This window comes from Oncorhynchus masou, chromosome 1, assembly GCF_036934945.1.
Source record: "Oncorhynchus masou masou isolate Uvic2021 chromosome 1, UVic_Omas_1.1, whole genome shotgun sequence".
NCBI classification, from domain to species: Eukaryota; Metazoa; Chordata; class Actinopteri; order Salmoniformes; family Salmonidae; genus Oncorhynchus; species Oncorhynchus masou.
This window is the reverse complement of record NC_088212.1, coordinates 2,509,284-2,522,623: the sequence shown is the minus strand read 5'-3', so window position 1 is coordinate 2,522,623 and position 13,340 is coordinate 2,509,284. Positions and strand designations below refer to the sequence as shown.

Below are 13,340 nucleotides of genomic sequence, written 5' to 3'. Positions count from 1 at the left end.
AAGGAATAGGGTGACATTGGGACACGTCTCTCACTGTGTAAGGAATAGGGTGCCATTGGGACACGTACCTCACTGTGTAAGGAATAGGGTGACATTGGGACACGTCTCTCACTGTGTAAGGAATAGGGTGACATTGGGACACGTACCTCACTGTGTAAGGAATAGGGTGCCATTGGGACACGTCTCTCACTGTGTAAGGAATAGGGTGCCATTGGGACACGTACCTCACTGTGTAAGGAATAGGGTGACATTGGGACACGTCTCTCACTGTGTAAGGAATAGGGTGACATTGGGACACGTACCTCACTGTGTAAGGAATAGGGTGCCATTGGGACACGTCTCTCACTGTGTAAGGAATAGGGTGACATTGGGACACGTACCTCACTGTGTAAGGAATAGGGTGACATTGGGACACGTACCTCACTGTGTAAGGAATAGGGTGACATTGGGACACGTACCTCACTGTGTAAGGAATAGGGTGACATTGGGACATAGGTTTAATAATGAGCAGAGGGTTTGTTTTTTTTTTTACCTTCAAATGTTCTGTTCCACATACGATAGGTGATCCCTGCTCCGTCCTTCTTGGTGAGGCCGTTCCTGATGGCTTCGTGCAAAGCCAGGGCGTACAGCAGCAATGCATCATGGAACCCTTCCACAAACATGTTGATCTGGAGGGAGAGACAACAGAATCATAATAATACATGAAGATAGGGATGAAACTAATGAATGAACGACAGATTCATCACTTAAATAAAGAAACCAAATAACAGATAGTCATTTCATACTATATAAACACGGTGTTGTCTTGCAGTGGGTCTCTGGCCTTCAAATACTTTAGAGTGATTAACGAGAAGAAAACATTGGAACCAGATGCAAAGTCTCTCAGATGGATTCGTTCCTCTTTACTCAGGTTGTCAAGGCAACTGCCAACAACTAATTTGGCAATTTATTGAAGGGAGGGTGGATGATGGGAGGAAGGAGAGCTGATAACAGAGGATGGTAGGGTAAGGTACAGAAGAGGTCGTCCCCGCCCCAGTCTGGTGATGGCAGGGGAAACACTGAATTCCAATGCATACGTAACATCTCAGAATGATGATTCAAATCAAATCGAACTTTATTCGTCACATGCGCCGAATACAACAGGTTATGTCACAGCCTACTAGGAGTGGTGGGTTGGAATCAGACGCAGAGAGCAGGGTTCAGTAATTCGTCATTTATTCTCCAGGCCAAAAAACGGCCACGTCAACATACAGGGCGCATAGAACAGACCAGCCCAAAACACAGGACCCAATATACAGGACCAGGACCAACATACAGGGCGCATAGAACAGACCAGCCCAAAACACAGGACCCAATATACAGGACCAGGACCAACATACAGGGCGCATAGAACAGACCAGCCCAAAACACAGGACCCAATATACAGGACCAGGACCAACATACAGGGCGCATAGAACAGACCAGCCCAAACACAGGACCCAATATACAGGACCCAACATACAGGACCAGGACCAACATACAGGGAGCATAGAACAGACCAGCCCAAACACAGGACCAAACAGTCCGGAGACACACATGAAAACCACAACCAACAGAGTAACAAAAGACAATCCCGCACAAAACAAGGGCGGGTCAGACTACTACCTATAGGGAAGCTAATTAAACTAAAACACACACAGGTGAAACTAATAAGACAAAACCAACAGACAAACGAAAAAGGGATCGGTAGTGGCTTCAGCCTGATTTCTGTTTTGTGTTTGTGGAAACAAAATGCCTACCATATCAGTCATGAAACACCACAGAAAATCACAGTCATAATTTTCTTTTCACTGGCAATTTACAACCTAAGTACTAGAAAAATAATGAGTTACTCTACATACACAGTCTCTTACTAAACAAACAATTTGGTCTATATTTGTTTTCACAAAAAAAAAAAATAGATATTGAAATGTTTTCCATTCCACTTAGTGCGTCAATGTGTGTGATACCCATCTCATAGCGTGGTCCTGTAGAAGACCTGTATGCTGCGTTCTAATGGGGCACAACAACATCCTCGTTCTACGTGGTCTCCTCTAAGCCAGATGATTCATGGAGGAACCAAGTTCATCTCACCTCCATTTTCCAACACAGTTTTCTAAAACAATGTTCTCTTTAATCAACTGTAACTATGTGTCTTTACTTCCTTTCAGTAATATATATTTATACATATATATATTTACAACTGCAACCTGGCCAAGATAAAGCAAAGCAGTGCGACAAACAACAACACAGAGTTACACATTAACGAATGTACAGTCAATAACACAATAGAAAGAAAAATATAAATATGTACAGTGTGTGTAGAAGACTAGGGAGGTAGGCAATAAATAGGCCCTAGAGGTGAAAATAATTACAACTATAATTACAGCATTAATACTAGAGTGATAGATGTGATAGATGTGCAGATGGTGATGTGCAAGTAGAGATACCCTCTTGCTCTTTTTCACCCCAGTAAGTAATAATATGGGGATGAGGTAGTCGGGTGGGCTATTTACAGATGGGCTGTGTACAGGTACAGTGATCGATAAGCTGCTCAGACAGCTGATGCTTAAAGTTAGAGAGGGAGGTATGGGTCTCCAGCTTCAGAGATTTTTGCCATTTTTGTTCCAGTCATTGGCAGCAGAGAACTGGAAGGAAAGGCGGCCAAAGGAAGTGTTGGCTTTGGGGATGACCAGTGAAATATACCTGCTGGAGCGCGTGCTACAGGTGGGTGTTGCTATGGTGACCAGTGAGCTGAGATAAGGCGGGCTTTACCTAGCATAGACATATAGATGACCTGGAACCAGTGGGTTTGGTGACAGATATGTAGTGAGGGCCAGCCAACGAGAGCATACAGGTCGCACTATATGTGGCTTGGGTGACAAAATAGGAAGCCAATTCTAGATTTAATTTTGGATTGGAGATGCTTAATGTGAGTCTGGAAGGAGTGTTTACAGTCTAACCAGACACCTACTGAAGGTATTTGTATTTTCTAAGTCAGAACCGTCCAGAGTAGTGATGCAAGTCGGGCGGGAGGGTGCAGGCAGCAATTGGTTGAAGAGCATGCACTTAGTTTTACTAGCAATTAAAAGCAGTCTGAGTCCACGGAAGGAGAGTTGTATGGCGCTGAAGCTCATTGGTAGGTTTGTTAGTACAGTGTCCATTGAAGGGCCAGATGTATACAGAATGTGTCATCAGCGTAGAGGTGGATCAGAGTCACCAGCTGCAAGAGCGACATCATTGATATATAGAGAGAAGAGTCAGGCCAAGAATTGAACCCTATGGCACCCACCCAATAGAGACTGCCAGAGGTCCAGACAACAGGCCCTCCGATTTGACACACTGAACTCTATCTGACAAGTAGTTGGTGAACCAGACTTGGAAGCCAAGGCTGTTGAGTCTGCCGATAAGAATGCGGTGATTGACCAAGTTGAAAGCCTTGGCCAGGTCGATGAAGACGGCTGCACAGTACTGTCTTTAATCAATGGCGGTTATGATATCTTTTAGGACCTTGAGCGTGGCTGAGGTGCACCCAAAACCAGCTCGGAAACCAGATTGCATAGTGGAGAAGGTATGGTGGGATTCGAAATGGTCGGTGATCTGTTTGTTAACTTGGCGTTCGAAGATTTTAGAAAGGCAGGGCAGGATAGATATAGGTCTGTAACAGTTTGGGTCTAAAGTGTCTCCCCCTTTGAAGAGGGGGATGACCGCGGCAGCTTTACAATCTTTGGGGATCTCAGACGATACAAAAGAGCAGTTGAATAGGCTAGTAATAGGGGTTGCAACAATTTTGGTGGATCATTTTAGAAAGAGAGGGTCCAGATTGTCTAGTCCAGCTGATTTTTAGGGGTCCAGATTTTTCAGCTCTTTCAGAACATCAGCGATCTGGATTTGGGTGAAGGAGAAGTGGGGGGGGGGGCATGTTGCTGCAGGGGGTGCTGAGGTGTTGGCCGGGGTAGGGGTTGCCAGTTGGAAGGCAAGGGGGGCCGTAGAAAAATGCTTATTGAAATGATCTATTATAGTAGATATTTCAATGGTGACAGTGTTTCCTAGCCTCAGTGCAGTGGGCAGCTGGGAGGAGATGCTCTTGTTCTCCATGGACTTTACAGTGTCCAAAACTTTTGGGAATTTGTGCTACAGGAAGCAAATGTCTGTTTGAAAAAGCTAGCCTTTGCTTTCTTTACTGCTTGTGTACATTGTTTCCTGACTTCCCTGAAAAGCTGCATATTGCGGGGCTATTCGATGCTAATGCAGAAAGCCACAGGGTGTTTTTGTGCTGATCGAGGGCAGTCAAGTCTGGAGTGAACCAAGGGCAGTATCTGCTCTTAGTTCAACATTTTTGAATGGGGCATGCTCATTTAAGATAGTGCGGAAAGCACTTTTAAAGAACCACCAGGCATCCTCTACTGACGGGATGAGCTCAATGTCCTTCCAGGATAACTCGGCCAGGTCGATTAGAAAGGACTGGACGCAGAAGTGTTTTAGGAGCCTCTCGGGTGGCTCTGCATCACAGTGCTAGCTGTGCCACCAGAGACTCTGGGTTCGAGCCCAGGCTCTGTCGCAGCCGGCCGAAACCGGGAGGCACATTTGGCCTAGCGTCGTTTGAGTTAGGGAGGGGTTGGCCGGTAGGGATATCCTTGTCTCATCACACGCTAGCGACTCCTGTAGCGGGCCAGGCGCAGTGCACACTGACCAGGCCGCTAGGTGTAGGGTGTTTCCTCCCACACATTGGTGCGGCTGGCTTCCAGGTTTGATGCGTGCTGTGTTAAGAAGCAGTGCGGCTTGGTTGGGTTGTGTTTTGGTGGACGGATGGCTCTCGACCTTTGCCTCTCCCGAGTCCATGCGGGAGTTGTAGCAATGATACAAGACAGTAACTACCAGCAATTGGATACCACGAAATTGGGGAGAAAAAGGGGGTGTAAAAAAAATAGAAAAAAAATAGAAGTGTTTTAGGGAGTGTTTGACAATGATGAGTGGAGGTCGTTTGACCGCTGACCCATTACGGACGCAGGCAATGAGGCAGTGATCGCTGAGATCCTGATTGAAGACAGCAGAGGTGTATTTAGAGGGCAAGTTGGTCAGGATGATATCTATGAGGGTGCCCATGTTTACGGTTTTGGGGTTGTGCCTAGTAGGTTCCTTGATAATTGTGTGAGATTGGGGGCATCTAGCTTAGATTGTAGGGCGGCCTGGATGTTAATCATGTCCCAGTTTCGGTCACCTAACAGTAAAAACTCTGAAGATATTCACATACAGTATGGTGTCCAGGGCACAGCTGAGGGGTGAGGGGGGTCTTTAACAAGTGGCAACGGTGAGAGATATGTTTCTGGAAAGGTGGACTTCTAAAAGTAGAAGCCTGAATTGTTTGGGCACAGACCTGGAAAGTATGACAGAACTCTGCAGTTCTATCCTGTTAGTAAATTATATTATTATGGATGGAAATGTCAGGATTTCTGGTGGCCTTCCTAAGCCAGGATTCATACATGGCCATCTGGGCTGGCAGAGTGTGCTAAAGCAGTGAGTAAAACAAACTTAGGGAGGAGGCTTCTGATGTTAACATGCATGAAACCAAGGATTTCACGGTTAGAGAAGTCAACAAATGAGAGCGCCAAGGGAATGGGAGTGATGTTGGGGGCTGCAGGGCCTGGGTTAACCTCTACATCACCAGAGGAATAGAGGAGGAGTAGGATAGTGGTACGGCTAAAGGCTAAAAGAACTGGTCGTCTAGTGTGTTCGGAACAGAGAGAAAAGGGAGCAGATTTCTGGGTGCGGAAGAATAGATTCAAGGCATAATGTATAGACAAGGGTATGGTAGGATGTGAGTACAGTGGAGGTAAACCTAGGCGTTGAGTGATGATGAGAGAGGTTTTGTCTCTAGAGACATTATTTAGACCAGGTGAGGTCACCGCATGTGTGGGAGGTGAATACAGTGGAGGTAAGCCTAGGCATTGAGTGATGATGAGAGCGGTTTTGTCTCTAGAGACATCATTTAGACCAGATGAGGTCACCACATGTGTGGGAGGTGAAACAAACAGGCTAGCTAAGGGATATTGAACAGGGCTGGAGGCTCTCCAGTGAAATAAGACAATCATTACTAACCAAAACAGCAATGGACAAGACACATTGACATTAGGGAGAGGCATGCATAGCCGAGTGATCATAGGGTCCAGGGTGTAGCTAGGCGAGCTGGAGGCGATTCAGACAGCTAGCAGGCCGGGGGTGGCAGATGGGCCTCAGTGTGACGTCGCAACGGGAGAGCCTGTAGAAACATCCTCGGACAGTTACGTCGGCAGACCAGTCGCAACGGGAGAGCCTGTAGAAACATCTTCGGACAGTTACGTCGGCAGACCAGTCGTGATGGATCGGCGGGGCTCCGTATCGGCAGCAGAGGGTACGGGCCAATTGGCAAAAGAGATATTGAAGCCAAGGAATTGTTTGATGGATTTCTTCGGCTAGCCGGAAGATGGGCCTAGCTCCAGGCTAACTGGTGCTTGCTTCGGGACAGAGCCGTTAGCCAGGAGTAGCCACTCGGATAGCAGATAGCTAGCTGCGATGACCCAGAGTAAAGGTTCAGCACGCAGTAGAAATCTGGAGATTTCTACTGCAATCCGGAGTGAAAAAGCAGTCCGATATTCTCTGGATTGATATCACACTGTGCACAGGCTGAGGCTGGCTGATGTCCGAGTTAACGGTGATGTGGCTAACTGACTACTATCTAGTAGCTAGTTAGCTGGCTGGCACTGAAGAAAGTTACGGTTCTAAAGTACAACAAATAGCGGATCCATACTGCATTGGGTGAGGCGGGTTGCAGGAGAGTATGTTCAGTCCGTAGATGGAAATTGAGATTAAAAATGTAAAAAATACATACGAAGGAAAAACTGTAAAAACACGTATATACATGAAGAAAATTAACCAAACGTGGATGAAGGTGCCTCCTACTTAATCCCCTTCACAAGACAATTATCTGTGTGCTGCCGATGACAAACACTAATAGTTGATACCCTAAGAGCTGTGGATACTGTTAGACTGACACCCTAAGAGCTGTGGATACTGTTAGAAAGACACGAATAGTTGATACCCCCTAAGAGCTGTGGATACTGTTAGACTGACACCCTAAGAGCTGTGGATACTGTTAGACAGACACTAATAGTTGATACCCTAAGAGCTGTGGATACTGTTAGACAGACACGAATAGTTGATACACCCTAAGAGCTGTGGATACTGTTAGACTGACACCCTAAGAGCTGTGGATACTGTTAGACAGACACGAATAGTTGATACACCCTAAGAGCTGTGGATACTGTTAGACAGACACCCTAAGAGCTGTGGATACTGTTAGACTGACACCCTAAGAGCTGTGGATACTGTTAGACTGACACTAATAGTTGACACCCTAAGAGCTGTGGATACTGTTAGACAGACACTAATAGTTGATACCCTAAGAGCTGTGGATACTGTTAGACTGACACTAATAGTTGATACCCTCTAAGAGCTGTGGATACTGTTAGACAGACACTAATAGTTGACACCCTAAGAGCTGTGGATACTGTTAGACACTAATAGTTGATACCCTGAGAGCTGTGGATACTGTTAGACAGACACTAATAGTTGACACCCTAAGAGCTGTGGATACTGTTAGACTGACACTAATAGTTGACACCCTAAGAGCTGTGGATACTGTTAGACAGACACTAATAGTTGATACCCTAAGAGCTGTGGATACTGTTAGACTGACACCCTAAGAGCTGTGGATACTGTTAGACAGACACTAATAGTTGATACCCTAAGAGCTGTGGATACTGTTAGACAGACACTAATAGTTGATACCCCCTAAGAGCTGTGGATACTGTTAGACAGACACTAATAGTTGATACCCCCTAAGAGCTGTGGATACTGTTAGACTGACACTAATAGTTGATACCCTAAGAGCTGTGGATACTGTTAGACACTAATAGTTGATACCCTAAGAGCTGTGGATACTGTTAGACAGACACTAATAGTTGATACCCTAAGAGCTGTGGATACTGTTAGACAGACACTAATAGTTGACACCCTAAGAGCTGTGGATACTGTTAGACTGACACTAATAGTTGATACACCCTAAGAGCTGTGAATACTGTTAGACTGACACTAATAGTTGACACCCTAAGAGCTGTGGATACTGTTAGACAGACACTAATAGTTGATACCCCCTAAGAGCTGTGGATACTGTTAGACAGACACTAATAGTTGATACCCTAAGAGCTGTGGATACTGTTAGACAGACACTAATAGTTGATACCCTCTAAGAGCTGTGGATACTGTTAGACTGACACTAATAGTTGATACCCTAAGAGCTGTGGATACTGTTAGACTGACACTAATAGTTGATACCCTCTAAGAGCTGTGGATACTGTTAGACTGACACTAATAGTTGATACCCTAAGAGCTGTGGATACTGTTAGACAGACACTAATAGTTGATACCCTAAGAGCTGTGGATACTGTTAGACACTAATGGTTGATACCCCCTAAGAGCTGTGGATACTGTTAGACTGACACTAATAGTTGATACCCCCTAAGAGCTGTGGATACTGTTAGACTGACACTAATAGTTGATACACCCTAAGAGCTGTGGATACTGTTAGACAGACACTAATAGTTGACACCCTGAGAGCTGTGGATACTGCTAGACAGACACTAATAGTTGACACCCTGAGAGCTGTGGATACTGTTAGACTGACACTAATAGTTGCTCCATGTCTTCTCTATGTATCTATCCGTTGCCCAATCCAAACAGGGCTGCTCAGGGCGTACTCAGTACTAGCTGAGGTGCTGTCTGTGTTTACAATCACCTTCAGCCTATCAGCCAGTCTGCAGCGGCGGGGAACAGGCTGATATAGCTAATACTTTATTTATTATTATTATTATTATTATTTTTCTTACAATATATCATTTATTTTTTGGAGTTCAAGCTGCGGCACATTCCTGGCAGGGGAAGTTGTCAAGAAAACAATATATGTTTTTTTTGGGGGGGGGGGAGGGGGGACCAAAGTGGTTTGGTCTAGAAGGGATACAGCTTTTGTCAAAATTGACTTTTCGTAGCAGATTTGGTGAACTTACGCAGTGGGTTAGGACAACAATTGCAGCAGGTTAGGAGAATTAGGTTAAGATTAGGAGAAGGATTAGGGTTAGCTAAAAGTGCCCAAAAGATATATTTTTCACGTGAAATTGGACATAAACTGACCCACGAGTCTGATACTATTCACAGAGTGCTGTGGTTTCATATCTCAGAGTCCGCTTGCTTTCTCTGACAACACAAGCAGTTGACGTGCTTTCCCCCGGTTCAAATATATGGTTCAATTGTATCAATAAAGGAAAGGGAATGACACAGGTCCAAAAATACACAGAGCTAAGATTATCAGAGAATATTTTTGCAGAACAAAAATGCTGACCTGATCTATTCTGAAGAAATATATAGGAGCCAAGGTTTCAGTCTACAGTACATGACATTCTGCTTCCACTTAACAACGAGCACCTTTAAAACCCATGAATGTTACAGAAGTTATATAAGTAGGTACAGCGGATTGTAAGCAGAATACACACTGTTACGCAGTACACAGTACTGCTGTAGGACCTGTTACATAGTACTGCTGTAGGACCTGTTATAGTACATAGTACTGCTGTAGGACCTTGTTACATAATACTGCTGTAGGACCTTGTTACATAGTACTGCTGTAGGACCTGTTACATAGTACTGCTGTAGGACCTGTTACATAGTACTGCTGTAGGACCTGTTACATAGTACTGCTGTAGGACCTGTTATAGTACATAGTACTGCTGTAGGACCTGTTACATAGTACTGCTGTAGGACCTGTTACATAGTACTGCTGTAGGACCTGTTACATAGTACTGCTGTAGGACCTGTTACATAGTACTGCTGTAGGACCTGTTACATAGTACTGCTGTAGGACCTGTTACATAGTACTGCTGTAGGACCTGTTATAGTACATAGTACTGCTGTAGGACCTGTTACATAGTACTGCTGTAGGACCTGTTACATAGTACTGCTGTAGGACCTGGTATAGTACATAGTACTGCTGTAGGACCTGTTACATAGTACTGCTGTAGGACCTGTTACATAGTACTGCTGTAGGACCTGTTACATAGTACTGCTGTAGGACCTGTTACATAGTAATGCTGTAGGACCTGTTATAGTACATAGTACTGCTGTAGGACCTTGTTACATAGTACTGCTGTAGGACCTGTTACATAGTACTGCTGTAGGACCTGTTACATAGTACTGCTGTAGGACCTGTTACATAGTACTGCTGTAGGACCTGTTACATAGCACTGCTGTAGGACCTGTTATAGTACACCTGTAGGACCTTGTTACATAGTACATAGGCTTCCGGTTCCGGGTTGGAGCGAGCGGTCGCATCTACACTTCGGTCCGCAGGTAGTATAACTTTTCATTACATTTCATTATAGTACAACGGTTTGATTTGTCTAATCTTAGCAATTTCTTCTTAGCTAGCTACATAGCCGTCTTTGTATCAAAGATAATTGCGTAATTATCGTATTTCGTCGTCCTAACGTAGTCTACACTGCTTTCTGCCCAGCAGCTAGCTAACGTCCACTAGCACAGCAGCTAGCTAACGTCCACTAGCACTGTAGAAACTATTACACTCAATGACTCGATTAGTGTAGTGTTAGCTAGCTACATAGTTGTCTTTGCTGTCTTCGTATCCAAGGTAATTGTGTAGCTTAGAGTGTGTAGACTTAGTGTGATTATCTTAATTTACCGAGGTTAGCTAGCCAGCTATTTGTCGTCCTTAACATAGGAGTCACTGCTAGCTAGCTAGCCAACAGCTAGCCAACGTCTTCCGAATTGAACTTCAACAACCCGGTCAACATTCCGCCTCGCTCCACAGGTAGTATCACATTTTCATTTCACTTCATTACAGTACAACGGTTTGATTTGTTTGATCGTAGCTAGCTAGCTACTTAGCCGTCTTTGTATCTAAGACAATTGTGTAGTCTGGAGCGATTTTCTAGGTTAGCTAGCCAGCTATTGTCGTTCTTTTAACGTAACGTTACGTAATCAACACTGCTAGCTAGCCAGGTAGCCCCCGAATAGCAGCACTGTAGAAACTATTACACTCGACGGAACGACTTGATTAGTGTAGTGTCAACAACGTAGCCACTGCCAGCTAGCTTACTCCAGCAGTACTGTATCATTTCAATCATTTTAGTCAATAAGATTCTTGCTACGTAAGCTTAACGTTCTGAACATTCGATAAGTGTAGTCCACTTGTCATTCCAATCTCCTTTGCATTAGCGTAGCCTCTTCTGTAGCCTGTCAACTATGTGTCTATCTATCCCTGTTCTCTCCTCTCTGCACAGACCATACAAACGCTCCACACCGCGTGGCCGCGGCCACCCTAATCTGGTGGTCCCAGCGCGCACGACCCACGTGGAGTTCCAGGTCTCCGGTAGCCTCTGGAACTGCCGATCTGCGGCCAACAAGGCAGAGTTCATCTCAGCCTATGCCTCCCTCCAGTCCCTCGACTTCTTGGCACTGACGGAAACATGGATCACCACAGACAACACTGCTACTCCTACTGCTCTCTCTTCGTCCGCCCACGTGTTCTCGCACACCCCGAGAGCTTCTGGTCAGCGGGGTGGTGGCACCGGGATCCTCATCTCTCCCAAGTGGTCATTCTCTCTTTCTCCCCTTACCCATCTGTCTATCGCCTCCTTTGAATTCCATGCTGTCACAGTTACCAGCCCTTTCAAGCTTAACATCCTTATCATTTATCGCCCTACAGGTTCCCTCGGAGAGTTCATCAATGAGCTTGATGCCTTGATAAGCTCCTTTCCTGAGGACGGCTCACCTCTCACAGTCCTGGGCGACTTTAACCTCCCCACGTCTACCTTTGACTCATTCCTCTCTGCCTCCTTCTTTCCACTCCTCTCCTCTTTTGACCTCACCCTCTCACCTTCCCCCCCACTCACAAGGCAGGCAATACGCTCGACCTCATCTTTACTAGATGCTGTTCTTCCACTAACCTCATTGCAACTCCCCTCCAAGTCTCCGACCACTACCTTGTATCCTTTTCCCTCTCGCTCTCATCCAACACTTCCCACACTGCCCCTACTCGGATGGTATCGCGCCGTCCCAACCTTCGCTCTCTCTCCCCCGCTACTCTCTCCTCTTCCATCCTATCATCTCTTCCCTCTGCTCATACCTTCTCCAACCTATCTCCTGATTCTGCCTCCTCAACCCTCCTCTCTTCCCTTTCTGCATCCTTTGACTCTCTATGTCCCCTATCCTCCAGGCCGGCTCGGTCCTCCCCTCCCGCTCCGTGGCTCGACGACTCACTGCGAGCTCACAGAACAGTGCTCCGGGCAGCCGAGCGGAAATGGAGGAAAACTCGCCTCCCTGCGGACCTGGCATCCTTTCACTCCCTCCTCTCTACATTTTCCTCCTCTGTCTCTGCTGCTAAAGCCACTTTCTTCCACTCTAAATTCCAAGCATCTGCCTCTAACCCTAGGAAGCTCTTTGCCACCTTCTCCTCCCTCCTGAATCCTCCTCCCCCACCCCCCTCCTCCCTCTCTGCAGATGACTTCGTCAACCATTTTGAAAAGAAGGTCGACGACATCCGATCCTCGTTTGTCAAACGACACCGCTGGTTCTGCTCACACTGCCCTACCCTGTGCTCTGACCTCTTTCTCCCCTCTCTCTCCAGATGAAATCTCGCTTCTTGTGATGGCCGGCCGCCCAACAACCTGCCCGCTTGACCCTATCCCCTCCTCTCTTCTCCAGACCATTTCCGGAGACCTTCTCCCTTACCTCACCTCGCTCATCAACTCATCCCTGACCGCTGGCTACGTCCCTTCCGTCTTCAAGAGAGCGAGAGTTGCACCCCTTCTGAAAAAACCTACACTCGATCCCTCCGATGTCAACAACTACAGACCAGTATCCCTTCTTTCTTTTCTCTCCAAAACTCTTGAACGTGCCGCCCTTGGCCAGCTCTCCCGCTATCTCTCTCAGAATGACCTTCTTGATCCAAATCAGTCAGGTTTCAAGACTAGTCATTCAACTGAGACTGCTCTTCTCTGTATCACGGAGGCGCTCCGCACTGCTAAAGCTAACTCTCTCTCCTCTGCTCTCATCCTTCTAGACCTATCGGCTGCCTTCGATACTGTGAACCATCAGATCCTCCTCTCCACCATCTCCGAGTTGGGCATCTCCGGCGCGGCCCACGCTTGGATTGCGTCCTACCTGACAGGTCGCTCCTACCAGGTGGCGTGGTGAGAATCTGTCTCCTCGCCACGCGC

The 13,340-nt window shown here is 46.2% G+C and overlaps 1 protein-coding gene across 1 annotated transcript in view; it reads right to left on the bottom strand.

Annotated features, from left to right (window-relative positions):
• The window catches only part of LOC135508221 (atrial natriuretic peptide receptor 3-like), a 106,139-nt gene that overhangs the window by 19,154 nt on the left and 73,645 nt on the right, over window positions 1-13,340 (bottom strand). The window contains exon 4 of the mRNA XM_064928308.1: window positions 533-668. Coding sequence (XP_064784380.1) covers window positions 533-668 — 136 coding nt within the window. The remainder of the gene's footprint in view (window positions 1-532; window positions 669-13,340) is intronic.